The following is a 20,008-nucleotide window of genomic DNA, read 5'->3' on the forward strand; positions in this document are numbered from 1 at the left end:
GTCCGCCGAGCAGGTGACCAAGCCCAGACCCCAGACCCAGGTGACCTAGCAAGCCAGCCCAGGAACCCACCTGGACTTCCCCTCCTGTCCATAGAACAGTCCTCAAGCCCGACATGATGAGCGCGCTTCCTGACTACGCACCAGGCAGGCCTCTGGGTTTCCTCATTTATTCCCGAAGACTAATTTCTCACCCACTTTAATATTAACTACCCATTAACACTAATATTAACTACACAGCACTTGGAAAACAAAAAGTTTAGGGAATAATGTCTGGAGAAGTAGCTTAAGAAACAATCACCATAAAAGCTACCAAATAGCTACTTTCATCCTTTTGAGAAAAGGATCAGATGAACTAAACTTAAAAATAAACCAGTGCAACCATCAATTCCCTTATTTCCAAAGAGCAGACGACCAAGTGCACGTCCATCTGAGTCACGGAATGCCTGGGGACATGCTGTGAGTGCCTGCAGCCGGGCGCTGTGGTCAGAGAGGGCTGAGTCACACACAGGCTCAGCTGCCAAGACACCAGGACCTTGGCCAACAGCAGCCTCCATTTCCTCGTCTGTAAAATGGGCCTGGCACAAGCATTAAGTGGGGAAAACACGCGACACATCGCAGAACGGTCTGGCGCTCAGAGAAAAACCAACTGTAAGCCCTGCTGCTGTGCTGGGGGAAGAGTGAGCATCAGAATCAGGTGAGTACCTTGGCCCGAGCCGCCAGCCTGCAGTTCATGAACTCGTCTCCCACGCACTGAGCAGATTCCTTCAACTTGTTCTGCACGTCCTGCAAGGGGGGGGAGAGAGAAACCCTTGACCCTCAGCCAGCCGCAGAGAGGTGGGCAGGAGACCATCCGAGTCACTGGAAGGCAGGACCCAGTCCCTCTGAGACAGCAGCGTCTCCGTGTGTCTAACGCAAACCCCCATGACCTCTTCCTGTCCCCGGCTCCATGCTTTCCCCCACCGGCCTTGACATTTGGGGTGGTTGTCGTGAGGCCCGACTTCACGACAGCACTGCAAACGGCGGCTCTGGAGAGGAGCCCTCCCTCCAGAAAACCAGAGTGCGCCCACGGACCAGCGGCAGGAGCATGGAGACAGACGCGGGGCCACCCGGCCCCGGAAGGTCCCGCATGCGGCCCGAAGCCCGAGCAGAGCTGACGGGCAGAGAAAGGACGGCGCTGGCGGTCCCGCGCCCTGGCTCCCAGCTCTGCCCGCGGAAGGGGGGCTCCCTGGTAAAGCCCAGCCTCCAGGTGAGCCCCCATGAAGAGCCACGGAACAGACACAGGCAGGGACTGTGGCACAGGGCGGTGCGGGGGCAGGGAGCGCAGCCTTGCAGAGCAGGGCGTCTGCCCCAGCGCTCTCCTGCAGCGAAGCACCACACGGTGCCAGGGAGGTCCAGGGGACACCCCATCTGTGGAGGGGCGAGGGGTCACCTGACCTCCCCGGCTCCCCTGAGCCACGTGACTCCCACCTCCCAGCACTTTCCTCGTCTGCAATCAAGATCCCTGTTCCACAGAAGCCGGTCCAGCCCCAGGGTTCAAAAGACCCACCCTCCCCGCTCAGGGGCAAGAGATCACAGCAAGCATGCCCTGAACGTCTGGAATGGGTCCCACAAAAGGGGCTGACGGACAAGCACCCCAGAGGGGAGGCCGCAGGATCTCTAGGGTCAATGGCCCCTGTGGCCTCCGGGGAGTGTGTGCTAAGACGGGAGGTCAGGCGCGTGTGGAATCCGCCTCCATGGCTCTGGGCCCGCGGCCGTGCCATCCACTCCAGCACAGGAAGTCCCCCCGGGGCCCCCTCCACCCATGCCCATGAGGAGAGGGTCCACAGGGAACCCCTGGTGCTAGAGAAGGACTCAGGCCTGGCACGCGGGGCCGCCACGGCAGCGCCTCCTCCACTGGGAGCAGGGTTGTGGCCCAGCTTCCTGCTGGACCGGATTGGCCAACGGCAGCTTGAGGGGGACGCGGCCGCCCCGACACCTCCCCAGAGTCACGGGCATGCAGAGCCCACGCCGCCCGGGACACATGTCCAGCCGCAGCTCTGCGGACAGCACGGAGTCCACCCTGGCCTTTCCTAAGTAAGCACACATCCACGTTGGGGGCCGCTGGCCCATCAGCCAACCCCCAGCCGCGGAGCCCCCTCCCACGGAGCAGCTTCAAACCTCCGGGGCCTGCCGAGAAGCCACGGCTGCACCCCGGCCCGCCCACGGGCACGACCCGACACCTCCCACGGGACCCGGGGAGACAGCCCTGTTCGTGGCTGTCCCGTGGAAACAGAACGCGTTGGGGCCAAACCAGGGGAGTAAGCAGAGAGAACGAAACGAAACCACATAACAACGAGAGCCAGGGCACCCCAGGTCCCCCCCAGGTCCCCCGGGGTACTCACGGGGCCGCTGAAGGACAGGAACAGCCTGAGGATCGTGTCCTCAGAGAAGGGCGGGTGCCGGGCCACCAGGTTGATGAAGCGCTTCAGCGCCCGCCTTCGGGCCTCGATGAACTCCCTGTCGGCTGGCGGCAGGACGCTGGTGACCGTGGGCCCGGGCATGGCCCCCGAGGCTGGCGCTCAGGGCCCAGCGCCTCCCACACAGACGGCCCCCCAGCCTCACTTCCAGCCGGGGGCACTGGCCACAGACCACGGGCTGCGGGAGAAGGCGGGCACCCCCGACCCTACACCCTGCCCCCAGGGACACACCTGGGCCAGGTTAGCTGCGAGGAAAACCAGAGCCCAGCGGCTTCAGCCAGCAGCTTCAGCCAGCAGCGTCTGAGCCCTCACCTCAGGACCTGCAAACACCGCTACGACCCCTTCCCGCTGTTTCTATGAGAGAGCGGCTTCTGCTAAACTCACGCTCATTCAACTAGGTTCTCCCGTCCACGTCACTTCCTGCTCTCTCACAAGCACAAACTCCCCCACTAGCGTTAAGTGTTTTCACTCTGAGGGAGAGAAAAAACTGAAAGCGTGCAACGACGCACTGAGGGTGTTTCAATCTGACCACAGATGAAAACGATGTCTTTTTAAGTTACGATATTTGAGAAAGACCTTTGCTTTACACAGCAGTATAAATTATATATTACATATTGTGTGCACGCGTGCTCAGTCATGTCGGACTCTCTGTGACCCCATGAACTGTAGCCCGCCAGGCTCCTCTGTCCATGCAACTTTCTAGGCAAGAATACTGGAGTGGGTTGCCATTTCCTCCTCCATGAAAACGGTATTTAAAGTATCACTTGGGGGAACTTGCTGGCGATCCAGTGGTTAAGACCCCGAGTTTCCACTTCAGGGGCACGGGTTCGATCCCTGGTCAGAGAGCTAAGATCCCACATGCCACGCAGCATGGCCGAACAAAGGATTCAAATTCTAAATCACTGGAGGAAACCTGGGTCAGGATGGCCCCACAAAGGCCACACATTCACAAAGGCTCGGCACAGGGCCCAGCCTTCGAGGTCCCCGCACGCCCCGCGACCCCTGGGCCCCCGCACACCCAGTGGTTACCTCCCAGCATCCTCTTGGGCGGCAGGGCAGGCACCATGCGGTACGGGAACTTGTGCAGCAGCGTCTCGTGGAAGACCACGAAGTCGTTGTAGCGGCGGTACACACAGGACTTGAAGCGCTGCGGGAAGAAGGGCGCAGAGCTCAGAGTTCTCGCCAGACACCCCCACCTTCACCACTTCCCCTGACCTGCTCTTCCCGCCACTAAACAGGACCCAGGGAAAGAGCATGATAAAATTCCCTACGTTCTCTCACCAGGCCTTTTCCTAAGGGGGGATCCCACACGTCCTCGATGGACGGAGACAGAACCTTTAAATGCTGCACAGCTCTAACTGCGCCTTAATTAACCTATTGCTCTGGATCTTCTGTCAGATGCAAGCCTCTTTACAGGAGTTTTCAGCCACACGGCAGCTTCTCCCATGCGTGGGTGTATCGTGAGAACAGCGTTTAAGGTCTGGCTTCAACACGCGCTCTCCAGCAGCACTAACACAAGCAGCCTCCTGAAAGAGACCCGACTGCCTGAAAGCAGCTCAAACACTGAGTACCAAGACCGAGACACGGGAGACTCGCAACTCAGACGAAATCGCCAGCAGATTCCACCAGGAGCCCGCCCATGAAAATCCTGCAGGCCCCACAGGACAAGCACCCCGACCAGAGTAACCCTGTGGGGCCGAACAGAAGCTCACACGAGACCCAGGCACTCAACACGTCCCTGTAATTACTGATTACCATCACCGAGAGTGGAGGAAGTCGGAGACGGTGACAGGCCGTGTGAGGCCAACAAGAGGACGCTCGGGAGAAGACAAAGCTGTGGAGCCAGAGAGAGACCAGTGGTGCCCGGGGGCGGGGGCGGGGGGGGGCGGGTGGAGCACAGAGGGACCACACAGGGGGCTTTCAGGGCAGAGAAGCGACAGCGGACCACACCCTGAGGACACACGTCGGCGAGAGTGGCTCTCGGGGGAGCTGGGGACTCGGTGGCAAGGACGCATCCACGCAGGCTCACCAGCTGTAACAACGCTCCATCTGCTGGGGGTGCTGACTGGGGGTGGGGAACACGGGAAATCTGTTCCCTCCCCCCTCAATCCTGCTGTGAACCTAAAAACACATTTAACTTTTGGAACCCTTAACAGAAGGGGAAAAGTGAAGCGGTGATGGATTTTATTTTCTTGGGCTCCAAAATCACTGCAGATGGTGACTGCAGCCATGAAATTAAAAGACACTTGCTCCTTGGAAAACTATGACCAACCTAGACAGCATATTAAAAAGCAGAGACATCACTTAACCAACAAAAGTCAGTATAGTCAAAGCTATGGTTTTTCCAGTGGTCATGTATGGATTTGAGAGTTGGACCATAATGAAGGCTGAATGCTGAAGAACTGATGTTTTTTAACTGTGTTGCTGGAGAAGACTTTGAGAGTCCCCTTGAACTGCAAGGAGATCAAATCCATCAATCCTAAAAGAAATCAACCCTGAATATTCATCGGAAGAACTGATGCTGAAGATGAAGCTCCAATACTTGGCTCACCTGATGAGAAGAGCCGACTGACTGGGAAAGACCCTGATGCTGGGAAAGACTGAAGGTGGGAGGAGAAGCGGGCGACAGAGGATGAGATGGCTGGATGGCATCACCGACTCAATGGACGTGACTTTGAGTGACCTCCAGGAGGCAGTGAAGGGCAAGGAAGCCTGGCATGCCGCAGTCCATGGGGTCACGAAGAGCTGGACACGACTTACTGACCAAGCAATGACAACCCATAGGCTGTAAGCTACACAGTACAGCCCACACACCTGCGTGCCCGCCTCTGCTGGGCCTCATCCCACCTCTGCTGGGCCCCATGCCACGTCTGCACTGACTCCAACTCCAGCAAGTGTGCAAGTAGGGGGCACAGCCTGTTGAGTCCCCCCACCTCCTACCCCAAGGTCCCAACCTGAGTAGGCTCACCCCTTCACCCACATTTCAGGAGGTAACCGGGACAGATCGGCCTCCTGCTAAAGACGCTCACTACGAGGTCACCGACTGACTTAGAGAACGGGTCGTTTAACAAGACCGCAGACAAGGCCGCTGTCCTAGTAGGGCGGCGTGTCCCACACGCGGGAGCCCGGCCCACGGGTGACGCGGCCCCAGGGGAGGCACCGAGGCCTCCACCCCCACTGCGGCCGCAGATGCCAGGGGGCGGTGGTGCCCGCCAGCAACGCTGCCCTCTAAACAAGGGAGGGCCTCCTTCCCTCACTGACCTCAGCCACCTCCCTCAGCAGCGAGCGGCGCTGACCAGTGTCAGAGCAAAGTTTAGTTCCAGGCTCCCCTCATCGTGGCTTCAAAACACAGTGAGGCAAAAATGCTGCGATCTTTAACTTCCATGGAACGGCCGTCTGCCATGGGGAACTTGCTCCCACACGCACACGTGCCTTTCTGCCTGGGCGACGATCGTGACGCTCCCCCGGCCTGAGCCCTCCAGGGCTGCGACCCGAGTCTGTAACCCGGCTGGCTCTCAGTGCTGGGGGGGCCACTCTGACCCTACGAGATTCCCCCTGCTGCCCCCACCACACACACACACACACACACACACACACACACACACATGCTCTTAGTTCACCAATGACTTAATCCCCAGGATAAAGAATAAAAGGTCCTATCAAAACACGTCTAACTGAACTGAGGACAGGCAAAAGACGAAAGACCAACGCTGCTTGCGCCAGCGGGCAGCCCGCGCATGGCCACGGGGCCAGGTGCCCGGCATCCGACTCGCTCTGACCTTGGGGCGCCCCTGACGGGGACGCAGCACCCTCTGGGGATGAGCCCCCCACCCCAGTCCCGCCCGCGCACTTGATCTGCGGGGCGGGATCCACACTCTTCTCCCCAGGGACTGCCCGGCACAGCAGGACTGCCCGGGGCCAGCTCGTCTGGGCTCCAGAGACAGCCAAGCGTCCTGAGAGGCAGGATCCCAGGGCCCGGGGATGGTGAGGGCGGGCGGGCGCCTGGGGCGGGGGAGCAGCGAGCCAGAGCAGGACGCAGGGGCACGCGCTGGGGGTCCTCCCTGCACCTCCCCCCACCCCCGCCCCCAGGCCCGCAGGTACCTGGCTAGACACCTCATACTCCACGTGCTTCAGGAACAGGCCCTTCTTCTCGGGGACGAGCTCCACCTGCACAGCATCCCTGGCCAGCAGCTCCTGCAGCGTCAGCGACAGCAGCAACGGGTTCCCCGGCGGCACCTGCATCTGACCGGCGTCCGGGGCCCCGGGCTCGCTGACCGGGGGCACTGGCGAGTCTGCGGAGAGAAGGTGAGCACCTCGGCTCAGCCCGGAGGCCACCCACCGCCCCCACCTGCTGGCTCAGCACGTGGACTCCAGCCAGGTCACCCGGCCAAGCCCGGTCCTGGCCCAGGTCAGGCTCATTCATTTGGGCCGGACGTCTACTCGGGGCCACGTCCTCCCCTCATAAAGCTGCAGGCCGTGAATCAGCACGTACACCCCCACATCCAGGACACGGCAGGTCTGGTTTTCTCCTGGGCAGAGGAAAAGGCATGCTTCCAAGTTACATGCAAAAAACAAGATTTTTCCTTTTCTCCAGGGTTAAGTAAAGGGTTAAAAGAAAACAAACAGGCCTACTTCTCCATGAGCGGGCACGTCCACAATCAGTGCACGCTGCCTTCTTGCCAACCCAGTCACTCTGATGTGTAAAAACCGGCATGGCTGCTTGAGCCGGGTGCCTGCTGAGTTGGGCTCCCGCTCATACAAACCGAAGCGCTGAGCCCTAACACTCCGCCTTCCTTAGACACGAGGAGTCGCCCACGTGTCATTCACAGGACATGCAAAGACAAATCAGAGGTCTTATGTCTAACAAGCTGCCAACAAACAAACAAGGAAACCCTGTTAAAAGGTCAGTCTGGTTTTTAGTACAAAGAGTTTAGAACTTTAGAGAAAAACATTCTTTTCAGTTAAAAAAGAATAAAGGTTAAGGTGTCCCTCGGGGGGAAAGGTTTTTTTCCAAGAAACACTGCTGTAAATAAACAGAACAGACTGTACTTCTCCATCTTCTCAATCTTCTGCGGTGTGGCTGTATTACTTCATAGGACTGACCTGTTCAATGCAAAATTCTGGTTTACATTCTCATACAGAATTAATGAATAGCTTATTTCCATCTGTGAAATCATTCAGCATTTTATGATTCAAAATATAGTGGCCTTGAATTGAGCGTGAACATTAAGAAAGAGAACAAGGGCTTAATGTGTACGCAGGAACCCCACGGGCCTCAGAACTCCACGCCAAGGCTCAAGACCGTGTGCTCTAAGGCAGGGGGCTCCATGAAGGGCCGATTCCAGGGCCGCAGTAATCCACTGGGAACAGGAAGGCAGCGTTGGCAACTCACTCATGTTTTCTCTTGTCCTCTTTATATTACACTATAACGCACATGGGGGCTTCCCCGGCGGCTCAGGAGTAAAGAGTCTGCCTGCAATGCAGGGGACGCAGGTTCGATCCCTGGATCAGGAAGATCTCCTAGAGGAGGAATACCCAGCCCAGTATGCTTGCCTGGAGAATCCCGTGGACAGAGCCTGGTGGGCTACAGACCATGGGATTGCAGAGCCAGACACGACTGAGACTAAACAGCAGCGGCAGCATAACGCGTGTAACAGAACAGCACACACACACGACTTAGCAAAACACTCGTGTACAGATGTGTGTGTGAGGGTGCACACATACATGCACTGCATGTGGGTGTCTGAGTGTGTATATGTACACGAGTGGGTATATGTGCATGAGTGGTGTACATGAGTGCATGTGGTGTACATACGCATACGAGGAGTGTGTGCATACGCAGGTGTGTATGTGTGTATACAGGTGTTTGAATACACATGAACACGTGCACATACGTGTATGGCTGTGTGCAAGAGTGCATGTGTGTATACATGTGAATATGAGGGGTGTGCGTTTATAAGTATACACGTACATGTGTGCACGTGCGTGTATGACTGTGTGCATGAGTGCATGGATGCGCACATGTGAATACAGGAGTGTGTACACTTGTGTGTAAAGTGTGTGTGTGAGTAAAAGTGCACGTGCATGTGTGGCTATGTGTGCGTCCCTGCATGTACATGCACGTATGAATACAGGAGTGTGTGTATGTATATGCTTGTGTGTATACGTGTATGTATGAGTAAATATGTGCACATGCATATATGACTGTGTATACGTGAGTGCGTGTACATGTAGTGTGTATACGGGGGGCTGTCCCCAACAATGAATCCCCAGCGCCGGAACGGTTAAAAGCACGCGGAGACCACAGCTGTAGAAGGCACCCGTTCTCCCAAGTCATCTCAGGAGCCCAGCCCCTTTCCAAGGAAAAGCACTCTGACGGCCTTAAAACTGTGTTTACAGGTCTCCTTGGGGACCACAAGAATCCCCAAGGAGCCGACAAGCATTTCTTAAGTACCAGCTCGAGGGAACACAGTGATGAATAAGGCAGGGTCCCTGAGCTCATTAATTCGTCCACACAGCAGACAGCTATGAGTGTCCACCACTGCCAGGCACAACCTATAAATATCCAAACTCCAGGGGGAATGGAAATCAGGCCATGATTACCCTAAAAGTGTCCTGGGAATCAAGACACAGCCAGGACGCAGACCCAGGAGACCGGGGATTCTCTCGGTCTGTCCTCAGGGGCATCTGGGCATAAGGGGGTCGGGGGGTCTGGAACACAACAAGGGCGCAAGGAACATGTGCTGAGTGACTCTACTGGTAGGACTGTGTTTCCAGGAGGGAAAACCAGTGCCTGAAACAAAGCCAACTCTTCAACTAGAGCACAGAATGTGCGGGAAGACAAGAAAATATAAAGTAAAAAGGTGATGGGAAGAATCTTTTTATCAGAGAAAATACTGCAAATAATACATCTGATAAAGGGCTTGGATCTGGAATATACAAAACAACAATTCTCACACCGTAGTTAAAGCACAAATAACCCAATTTAAAAACTGGCAAAGGGTCTGCATAGACATTTCTCCAAAGATGTACAAATGGCCAGGAAGTGCATGAAAAGAGGCTCAGCATCACGAAGCATTACAGTACGATGATGCCCGATGTCACCTCCAATTTAAAAGATTACACTGGCTGTTGGTGAGCATGTGGAAACCCCTCACGCATGCTGCTGCTGCTGCCGCCAAGTCGCCTCAGTCGTACCTGACTCTGACATGCTTTAGGTCTGTAAATGGTGCAGCTGCCTTCAAAAGCGGCTGGCAGTCCCTCAGAATGTTAGACACAGAGTTACTACGTGACCCTGCAATCCCACCCCTAGGTACACACTCAGGGTAAACAAAAATGTGTGTCCACCCGAAGACCTGTAGACAAATGTCCACAGCGGCACTGTTCATAAGAGCCAAAGAGGAAGAATCCAAATGTCTATCAACTGAATGGGAAAATCAAAGTGGCGTATGCACTCAACGGAGGAGGAGGAAATAACAGCCCACCCCGGTACTCTTGCCTGGAGAATCCCATGCACAGAGGAGCCTGGCGGGCTACAGTGCATAACAGGGTCACAAAGAGTGGGACACGCCTAGGCGGCTGAGCGCACCGCACGCACACAAGAGTGCTATCCTGCCATTAAAGGACTCACGCTACATCACGGATGAGACTTGAACACAGGACAGATAGCGAGTGAAAGGAAGCCAGTCATGAAAGACCACGCATGAGACGACACCATCTACATGAAACACCCAAAAGAGGCAGACTCGCAGACACAGCAGCCGCGTGCTGCTCTTGTAGGGCTGGGCTGATGAAATGCCCTGAAACCCACCGTGGTGACGGCTGCACGGTGGGAAGCACACTAAGGACCCCTGTGTTGCTTTAGGGGCAAACTGCTGGGCTGTAAGCAGTAACCCTACAAACTCTTTACGTATACGAGGCAGGTGACGTCAGCAAGAAAGGCAGAGTGTGTGCGCGCCTCTCAGTCGTGTCCGACTCCTCTGTGACCCCATGGACTGTGACCCACCAGGCTCCTCTGCCCGTGGGATTCTCCAGGCAAGAATACGGGAGTGGGAAGCCCTTCCCTCCTCCAGGGGATCTTCCCGACCCAGCAATCGCACCCAGGTCTCCTGCACTGCAGGCAGATTCTTTACCATCTGAGCCACCAGGGGAGCCCATAAAATGTAGGTGACATGGGCAAGAAAGGCAGAGTCAGGCTCTCCAAAAACCCTCTCCTCCACAAAAGCAATGAGGACGAAGGCAAAAGTCGCCAGAATCTGCTTCCTTAGAACGCTGGAAAGGGACTAAAGGCTTGTGACAATCCAGAGTACATCTGCTGACGCAATGAGTGAAGTCACAATGAGGTCACAGTGGAGCAGCCTGGGCCTTCTCCCAGTGTGACCGGAACTCCTGTAAGAGGGAGAGGCTACACGAAGGCACGGTCACACAGCCAGGAGCCACATGGCAACACAGGCAGGGCAGCTGCAGCCCCAGGGACCCCGGCTGGCCGGCCACCCCGGGAGCCAGACAGGCAGAGAAGGATCCTCCCCAACGGGGTTCGGAGAAGACCCTGCCAACACCCTGACCTCCAACTTCCAGCCTCCAGAGCCGTGAGACCGCACAGTCCCGCTGTCTCAGGCCACCCTGTTCGTGGCCCTTTCTTACAGCAACCCCAGGAAACTCACACCAGAACTGCTACAGAATGAGCTCAGAAAAGCTGTCAAACAAATACAACAAACAGCAACCACACCTCAGGAGGAGAACCGGTGTCCAGAGACGCTGCGCTATTTACAGCGTCCAGGTTTCAACAACAGCTTCTCAGACACGCAGAGAAACAGGAAAGTGGGGCCAAACACGGGGAGAGGAGGCGGGACGCAGCGTCGGCAGAAGCTGCTCCTGGACACGTCCGGAGGCTGGACCTCCTGAAGGCCTTCCACCAGCTAGTTTAGATACGTTCAAAGGACTAAGGAAAAGCATGAGAACAACACCGCACTAACAGGGAATGTTAGAAATCAGATATCATAGAAGAGAAACAGATAAAACCTCTGCAGCTGAAAAGTTCAATAACTGAAATAAAAAATTCACTAGAAGCTCAACAGCAGATCTGAGTGGAAAGAAGGCAGAATCAGCAATTGGAAAGACATGTCAATTGAAATTTTCTCCAGTCTGATGGACAGAAAGAGAAAAGGATGTAGAAAAATTAATAGCTCCTCAGAGACCCAAGGGATAACACCAAGCATACCAACATAATCGTAACAAGAATCTCAAAAGGAAGAAGGTTTAGAAAAGATGCTTGAATAAATAATGGCTCAATTTGATTTAAATATCCAAGAACTCAAAAAATTCCAACTTGTATAAATTCAAAGGGATTCACACTTAGATGTGACTTGTCAAATATGAGGGATTCTTTTTAAGATTAGCAGCTGATGCCTCACCAGAAATCATGCAGGACAAAAGCAGGTGGGAGAGCAGAGTCTAAGTGCCAAGAATTCCACACCCAGCACTGTTTAGTTCAGTTTAGTCGCTCAGTCGTGTCCGACTCTCTGAGACCCCATGAGTGCAGCACGCCAGGCCTCCCTGTCCATCACCAACTCCCAGAGTTCACTCAGACTCATGTCCATCGAGTCAGTGATGCCATCCAGCCATCTCATCCTCTGACATCCTCTTCTCCTCCTGCCCCCAGTCCCTCCCAGCATCAGCGTCTTTTCCAATGAGTCAACTCTTCGCATGAGGTGGCCAAAGGACTGGAGTTTCAGCTTTAGCATCATCCCTTCCAAAGAAATCCCAGGGCTGATCTCCTTCAGAATGGACTGGTTGGATCTCCTTGCAGTCCAAGGGACTCTCAAGAGTCTTCTCCAACACCACAGTTCAAAAGCATCAATTCTTTGGTGCTCAGCCTTCTTCACAGTCCAACTCTCACATCCACACATGACCACAGGAAAAACCATAGCCTTGACTAGACAGACCTTTGTTGGCAAAGTAATGTCTCTGCTTTTGAATATGCTATCTAGGTTGGTCATAAGTTTCCTTCCAAGGAGTAAGCGTCTTTTAATTTCATGGCTGCAATCACCATCTGCAGTGATTTTGGAGCCCCAAAAATAAAGTCTGACACCGTTTCCAGTGTTTCCCCATCTATTTCCCATGAAGTGATGGGACCGGATGCCATGATCTTCGTTTTCTGAATGTTGAGCTTTAAGCCAACTTTTTCACTCTCCACTTTCACTTTCATCAAGAGGCTTTTGAGTTCCTCTTCACTTTCTGCCATAAGGGTGGTGTCATCTGCATATCTGAGGTTATTGATATTTCTCCCGGCAATCTTGATTCCAGCTTGTGTTTCTTCCAGTCCAGCGTTTCTCATGATGTACTCTGCATATAAGTTAAATAAGCAGGGTGACAATATACAGCCTTGATGTACTCCTTTTCCTATTTGGAACCAGTCTGTTGTTCCATGTCCAGTTCTAACTGTTGCTTCCTGACCTGCATATAGGTTTCTCAAGAGGCAGGTCAGGTGGTCTGGTATTCCCATCTCTTTCAGAATTTTCTACAGTTGATTGTGATCCACACAGTCAAAGGCTTTGGCATAGTCAATAAAGCAGAAATAGACGTTTTTCTGGAACTCTCTTGCTTTTTCCATGATCCAGTGGATGTTGGCAATTTGATCTCTGGTTCCTCTGCCTTTTCTAAAACCAGCTTGAACATCAGGAAGTTCACGGTTCACGTATTGCTGAAGCCTGGCTTGGAGAATTTTGAGCATTACTTTACTAGTGTGTGAGATGAGTGAAATTGTGCGGTAGTTTGAACATTCTTTGGCATTGCCTTTCTTTCCCGCAAAAAACAAAGGACACAGTGGGACATTCCCAGTGCCTGAAACTGGGAAGATTGCTCACAAGAAACGAAGGCCCAGGAACCAATGAGGCAAACAGTAACCATATCAGTAAGTATAGAAGACAGCACCCCTTCTTCTTTATTTGCAATTCTTTTTCCTGGCTGATTTCAAAACAACTGTATAAAAGCCACAACTATAAGTGTGTTTTGATGGGGAACGACGTATACAGATGTGATCTGCAGAAAAGAGCCCGATGCTGGGAAAAGCTGAAGGCACACGCAGGAGGGGGAGGCAGAGGGTGAGACGGTTAGATGGCATCACCAACGCAACGGACATGAATCTGAGCAAGCTCTGGGACTAATGGAGGACAGAAGAGCCTGGCGTGCCGCAGTCCCTGGGGCTGCAGAGAGTGAGCCCGGACTCAGAGACTGAGCACAGGCAGCAGCGCGCATGCGATGGCAGCACAGGGGGGGCTCACACGTCGCTGAGAGCGAACCGTATTCATGCAAGGCAATGAGAACCACAGAGGCTGGACCCCCCGCGCAGCACCAAGAAAAGGACCCCCAAGGTATAACACCGCAACAATGTGGGAAGGTAAATGGAACACGGGGAAAAAAACAACCTATTTAATATAAAAGAAAGCCATAACAAAAGGAGAAAAATTAAATTAATGGGGGGAAAGATCATTGAAAGAGCACCAGGAGGTCTCTATTCAAAATTTTCTATGATAAAAACACACGCTTAATAGAGAAAACCTCATGATTTTCCTGATGTTTAAAATAAGACAATGTCCCAAGACAGAAGGTAAGCTCAGTAATGATTACCAAATGATGACATGCTTCTGAAGAACCCAAACTTTGATCGCTAGAGGATTTAAAACACAACTCAAAAGACACATATTAAATCAAAGACATTACTCTCAACCACCCTGAGAACAACCCCTTCCTTAAGTCTGAATCATAAGAAAGCCACGATTCCAAACACCAATTTACTGAACAAGGACAGACATATTTTCTAAGAAAAAACATTTAAGAACAAAAAAGAAGAAAAAGGTATCACTTCCAACAGGCTGCTGTCACCCAATGACCACACGCTGAAGCCACGGCAGAGGGCAGGGAGACTCCGGTTTCCCCTGGGGACCAGTGCTAAGCTCACCAGCGGGACTCTTCTCAAATGGAGCCTCCACAGCCAGTTCAAGCAGCCCCGTAAGACCAGCTGAGATGGCTGGAAGGACGAGAGCTCGAGCAAACTCCCCGAGACAGCCAAGAACAGAGAACTCTGGTGTGCTGCAGTCCATGGGGGTCACAAAGAGTCAGACGTGACTTAGCGACTGAACAACAACAAGACCGACGTCTGGAAGAGGCACCACCTGCCAACCCAGCCCCCACACAGATGAAACAGCTCAGACGAGATGGGCCAGCCAGGCCCGTGCCGCACGGCGGTGGACAAAGCCTGGCTGTGACCACAGACGGACAGCGGCTGAATTCCAGCCTCCAGTCCCCAGTGTGTGGCTGGCAAGTGAGCGCCTCTGAGCTTTCTGTTTACAGTCAATAAAAGGCGGCAAAGAAGCCCACACCGGGCCCTGCATCACCATCGGAGACCTGGGGACCACAGCATCCCGACGGGCCCTTCCAAGAGCATCCCCCGCCCTCCCCACTCCAACTCTTCCACACAGAACTGCTCCTCGTGGGGTCCCCTGGCGGCAGAAGCCACCAGCCTGGAGCCGGGCCTAATGCCGGCTGTGCGGGAGCGCGCACTACACGGCACTCAGTAGACTAGGAACTCCTGGGAGTGGAGCCCCTGCGCTCTGGGCGGGGGTGGCGGGTCCAGAATGCGTCTGGGAGCCTTGTCTGAGCCGCGCTGTCTCACTCCATTCTCATAAGGGCAACCGCGCGGGCAGATGTCAGCCCGAGGCACTTGCCCTGCGGGTCTGAGAGCCGCTCCCCGGCCCTGCGTCAGGACAGTGGGCGGCTTCCGTCTCCACACTGGACATCTTGCTCTGCTGGCCCCGGGGTGACACTGACGGGAGCTGGGTCACTCCCAGGCCGGCCACCTACACCGTGCGCCCTCCCGCAGCACGCCGAGGGACCACCATCTGGGAGGACCGAACTCCATCCAGACCTGCGCTCCTGGGACGCCCCAGGTCTGACGGCACTCCTGCTCAGTCGCGTCCGACTCTGCAACCCTACGGACCTCAGTTCACCAGCAGCCCACCAGCCTCCTCTGTCCATGGGATTCTCCAGGCAGGAACACTGGAGTGAGTTGCCACGCCCTCCTCCAGAGGTTCTTCCTGACCCACGGATCGAACCCGCATCTCCCGCACTATAGGCAGACTCTTCACCACTGCGCCACCCGGGAAGCCCAGCAAGCTCCAGGTTGTTTAGCCACAAATCGGAGCAAGAAAACTCCAGACACACGCCTGGACCAACAATCCTCCAAACACACTTCCGCCAGAACGTTCAGGCAGTAACCCTGCCGCTGGGAGGCACCCCGAGAGGCCAGCCCCGAGGGCCTGTGAGCAGCTCAGAGCCGGGGCCCTGACTCCCACACGAGGCTCTGGGAGACCAGCGAGGTCTGTGCCACACGTGCCTCTGCTTTACCTGGCAGACCTCAGCAAACGCTGAGGACACGGGGCACCAGCAGGAGGGCCTCTCACGGGCACCCTTCAGGCTGGCTCCGGGGGCGGCTCTGAGCACCCAAGAACTGCCTAAGCCCGCTCAGCCCCGCCTCCCCGGGGGTCTCCCCACGGGCAGAGAGGCCCTCACTGTGCTGTGGGTTTCAAGCCACTGGGGGGTCACATGGCCCCAAAGGCAGCCAGTGGCAGGAGGTCCCCACCGGCTCTGCAGAGCAGCAGGGGGACATGTCTTCTGATGGACTCCAGGTTCGGGGTTCCACCTCCTCTGCCCCCCTGGGCTGTGGTCCAGCGCAACACAGCTCAGTGACAGCAGAAGCCTCCAGAGTGAGCATCAGGGTTACCCTTGGGCTCGGCCGCGCTCAGGTGCAGAATGAATGGTTGAGATAGCTACTGTCGAAAGAAGCAAAACCCGGGGCAAGGGCGTGGAGGCACTGGCCGGTGGGACGTAAAACGCGGTGCAGCTGCAACAGAAAACAGCACAGCAGGTCCTCAGAAAGCCAAACACAGAGTCACCCGAGAATCCAGCAATTCCACGTCTGGGTCTGTACCCAGAAGAACTGAAAGCAGGAACTAGAAGCCGCAGTCGCACAGCCAGGATCACGGCAGCCAAAAGGTGGAACTGCCAAGCGTCCAGGCTTCCCGGGTGGTCCAGTGGTAGAGAAGCCGCCTGCAATGCAGGAGCCACAGGAGCCTCGGGTTTGATCCCTGGGTCAGGAAGATCCCCTGGAGGAGGCAATGGTTAGCCCACTCCAGTATTCTTGCCTGGAGAATCCCACAGACAAGGAGCCTGGTGAGCTACAGTCCATAGAGCAGCAAAGAGTGAGACACGACTGAAGGGACCTAGCACCCAAGTGTCCACTGACGGATGATGGGTCAACCAAGTGCAGTCCGTCCACACGATGGAACAGCTGCTGCTAAGTCGCTTCAGTCGTGTCCGACTCTGTGGGACCCCATGGACTGCAGCCTACCAGGCTCCTCTGCCCAAGGGATCTTCCAGGCAAGAGTACTGGAGTGGGGTGCCACTGCCTTCTCCGAATGGAACAGTGATCGGCCTTAAAAAGGAACCAAGTACTGAACCCGCTACATCACGGAGGCGCCTTGAGGATGTCACACTCAGTGAGACAAGCCAGACAGAAACACAAGTGGTGTGCGATTCCACCCTCCTGAGGCTCCCAGAACGAAGTCACAGAGGAAGAAAGTAAACGTGGGGGGTGTGATCGGGGGCTGGGCAGCGAGCGCTCGGCGGGCAGTGCAGCTGTGCGGGATGGGCCTCGAGACTCGGGCGGCACCCTCACTGACACGGAGGAATGAGCGTGCCTACCACCACGGAAGGCGCACCTGGAAATGGCCAAGTTGTTGTGCATATTTCACACGCGAAAACACTCGGGTTGCTGCCCGCCCCCAGGACTCCAGGCTGGGGCCTAAGAATCTGAATTTCTAACCATTTCCCAGGTGGCACTGCTGGGCGCAGGGCCACAGTGGGCGAACCACGGACACGGGGCCTGGTCCAGACCCCTCATCTGAAAAACGCAGAGGCTCACCTCGCCGCAGCGAGTCACCAGGAACCGAAGGAAGGACATTCCAGACGACAACGCTTCCACCAAAACAGCATGAGACGGGGTCAGCAGACGCCTTCCGTGTTCAACCTGAACGTTCCTCCTCGGACTCATGAAACGGCTTCAACCTTTGGGAACTCTGAGCTATTCTGTTCTGAAATTAACAAACTGTTCTCAGGAAATGGAAGCAGAAGTTTCCGCATCCTTATCATGGCCACAGCCTCAGAAATGAGAATTCAGCAGCTCTGTGGCCAGGGAACGTCAGGAATGCCCTCTCCCTCCCGATGCCGGGAAACAGACCCCCCGCCCCCGTCCCATCTGTGGTCAGCTCGCTTCAAAAAGTGATGTCACCACTCGGCTCTTCACTATCCATAACTCAGGCACTCCAACAAACTGTGCATGCTCTCCACTTCATCAAATTCCAGGTTCACTTTTCGCTCAGTACCTTATTTTATGTGACCTCACAATGTATTAACATAAAGCAAACCCTCCAGCCCAGCGATCTGTGAGCATCCGCGCACCGTGCGTGCTTGTCCACGCGTGCAGAGCTGTGATGCGACACCACCTTCAAGCACGTTTCCAAGTGTCCATGACCACGCTTCTCTTTCAGCTTTTCTGTAAAAGCAAAAGCCCTCCTAGCCCCTAGCCACGCATGTAATCACCGTGAACAGGCTCTCTCCGTGGCGCCTGTTGTCGCGCCGTGCGTGCTCAGCCGTGTCCAACTCTGCGACCACATGGGCTGCAGCCCGCCAGGCTCCTCTGTCCGTGGGATTCTCCAGGCAAGAACCCTGCAGCGGGCTGCCATGCCCTCCTCCAGGGGATCTTCCCTGCCCAGGGATCAAACCCATGTCTCAGCTGTCTCCTGCGTGCAATACACACAAATTCTTTACCCCTTGAGCCATCGGGGGAATGGTCATGTAACTTTTAAGCACACACATTTTTGTTGTGAAGAAATACTTCAAACAAACACGAAAATACAGAAAACATCAGAACCCATGTATCCACCGAAATTTCACTCAAGAGGACACTGTGCCATATTCTTTGCTGAAAAAAAATTTAAATAAAGTGTTCCAGATGCACACCATCCTCCCAGCCTGTCTCCTATTCCAAAGTCACCGCCATCCCAGAGTTGACGGGCACGACTTCCACGAAGTCTGTGCGCTTTCTCTACGTAAGTGTCCGAAAGCATCTGTACATCCTGTACTTCATTACGCAGAATAAACACACAATTGGTTTCTTTTCCCAATGGCTGTGAAAACTTTTTTAGACTGAAACAGGGTGTGCTGACAGGAAAGAGCACGTCTCACGCCCGTTCAGCGCAGGCAGCTTGCACAGCAGCACCCAGACAGACACCCCTCACGCGGCTCCTCTCCCGGAGAGAACGTAAAGCCTCGGGCCAGCTCTGCCGGGTGCACAGCACACTCGGGGCGAGTCCCTCTGCTGCCGACTCCTCCCACTCCACACACTGGGTGCGGCCCTCTGCACACGGCCCCCCCCTCTTGCTAGGGGTCAGCCAGAACCCACCGCTCACGTTGTGCCCATGGGCGCCTGGACAGTGTCACACGCCGCTGCCAAGGACAGGCCAGCGCCCTCGTGTCGGTGGACACACGTGTGTGCTTCTGCTGCGCCCATTCCCAAGAGTGAAATTACTGCATCCTGGGGCTTTGTGTGCGCAGCCCAGCAAATAACCCCAGGTCTCCAAGTGGCTGAGCCAATGGACACTCCCAGCCGCAGCGGGGGTTCCGGCCGCCTCACTACTTCCTGTCCGGTTTCACCCACCGTTCCAGAAGGCCCCTGACTCTTACCGTCCGCAGTCCATCTGCCATTTTATCTTGGTTTCTCCCCTTTCATGTTCTGTACTCTGTGAAGTTATTAAGACTGTTACCTGCAGACAGGGCATAATGACTCAGGGACAGAACTCAGAGGCACTTACTGTGCTCCGCTAACTGCTTTCTGCTGTTAAAAGCAGCATGAAGAACACTGCCGTGCACAAAGTACTTTGCTCTGTTTTTTATTCTCTCCGTTACAATCAGTTCCTACAGAATTCTACATTTTTTTCCTGCTAACAGACACTTCCCCGAATGGCTTTTATCCGCCCGCATGAGCCACATCACATCGCTAACACACCTCTTCAGACACCCCCCTCGGAGAGCCGCCACAGGCATCTGAGTCCTCTGTGTGTGTTTCCTAGCAGCACCGAGGAGATAAAAGAAAAAGGGCTTTCCTGTGTGGCTCAGGGGTTAAGAACCCGCCTGCCTGTGCAGGGGACACGGGTTTGATCCCTGGTCCGGGAGGATCTCACGTGCTGCAGAACAACTAAGCCCAGGGCCCCAGCTATTGCGCCCGTGGGCCCGAGAGCGCGAGCTCTCCACCTGGAGGAGCCACCACGAGAAACCCGAGCGCCACCATGCAAATAGCCCCTGCTCGCCGCTAATCGAGAAAAGTCCGCACAGCAACACAGACTCAGCACAGCCATAAATCAACCAATAAAACGATTTTTAGAAAAAGAAGAAAAACAAACTAAAGCTTCCTAAGTGAGGATCAGAATGACAGCGCA

General features: G+C 55.0%; 1 protein-coding gene across 2 annotated transcripts in view; it reads right to left on the reverse strand.

The window, feature by feature from the left end:
- Positions 1-20,008, reverse strand: part of SNX8 (sorting nexin 8) — a 39,672-nt gene that overhangs the window by 5,971 nt on the left and 13,693 nt on the right. The window contains exons 1-5 of one of the 2 annotated variants that reach the window (XM_044935779.2): positions 7,089-7,185; positions 6,558-6,748; positions 3,486-3,603; positions 2,382-2,503; positions 703-783 (exon numbers count right to left, since the gene is read on the reverse strand). In XM_044935779.2, coding sequence (XP_044791714.2) covers positions 703-783; positions 2,382-2,503; positions 3,486-3,603; positions 6,558-6,748; positions 7,089-7,170 — 594 coding nt within the window. In that variant the 5' untranslated portion in view covers positions 7,171-7,185. Of the gene's footprint in view, positions 1-702; positions 784-2,381; positions 2,504-3,485; positions 3,604-6,557; positions 6,749-7,088; positions 7,186-20,008 lie in introns of those variants that run through there. The other variant, XM_025275082.3, reaches the window with a different exon arrangement.

The sequence above is a fragment of the Bubalus bubalis genome, chromosome 24 (genome assembly GCF_019923935.1).
Source record: "Bubalus bubalis isolate 160015118507 breed Murrah chromosome 24, NDDB_SH_1, whole genome shotgun sequence".
Taxonomy (NCBI): Eukaryota; Metazoa; Chordata; class Mammalia; order Artiodactyla; family Bovidae; genus Bubalus; species Bubalus bubalis.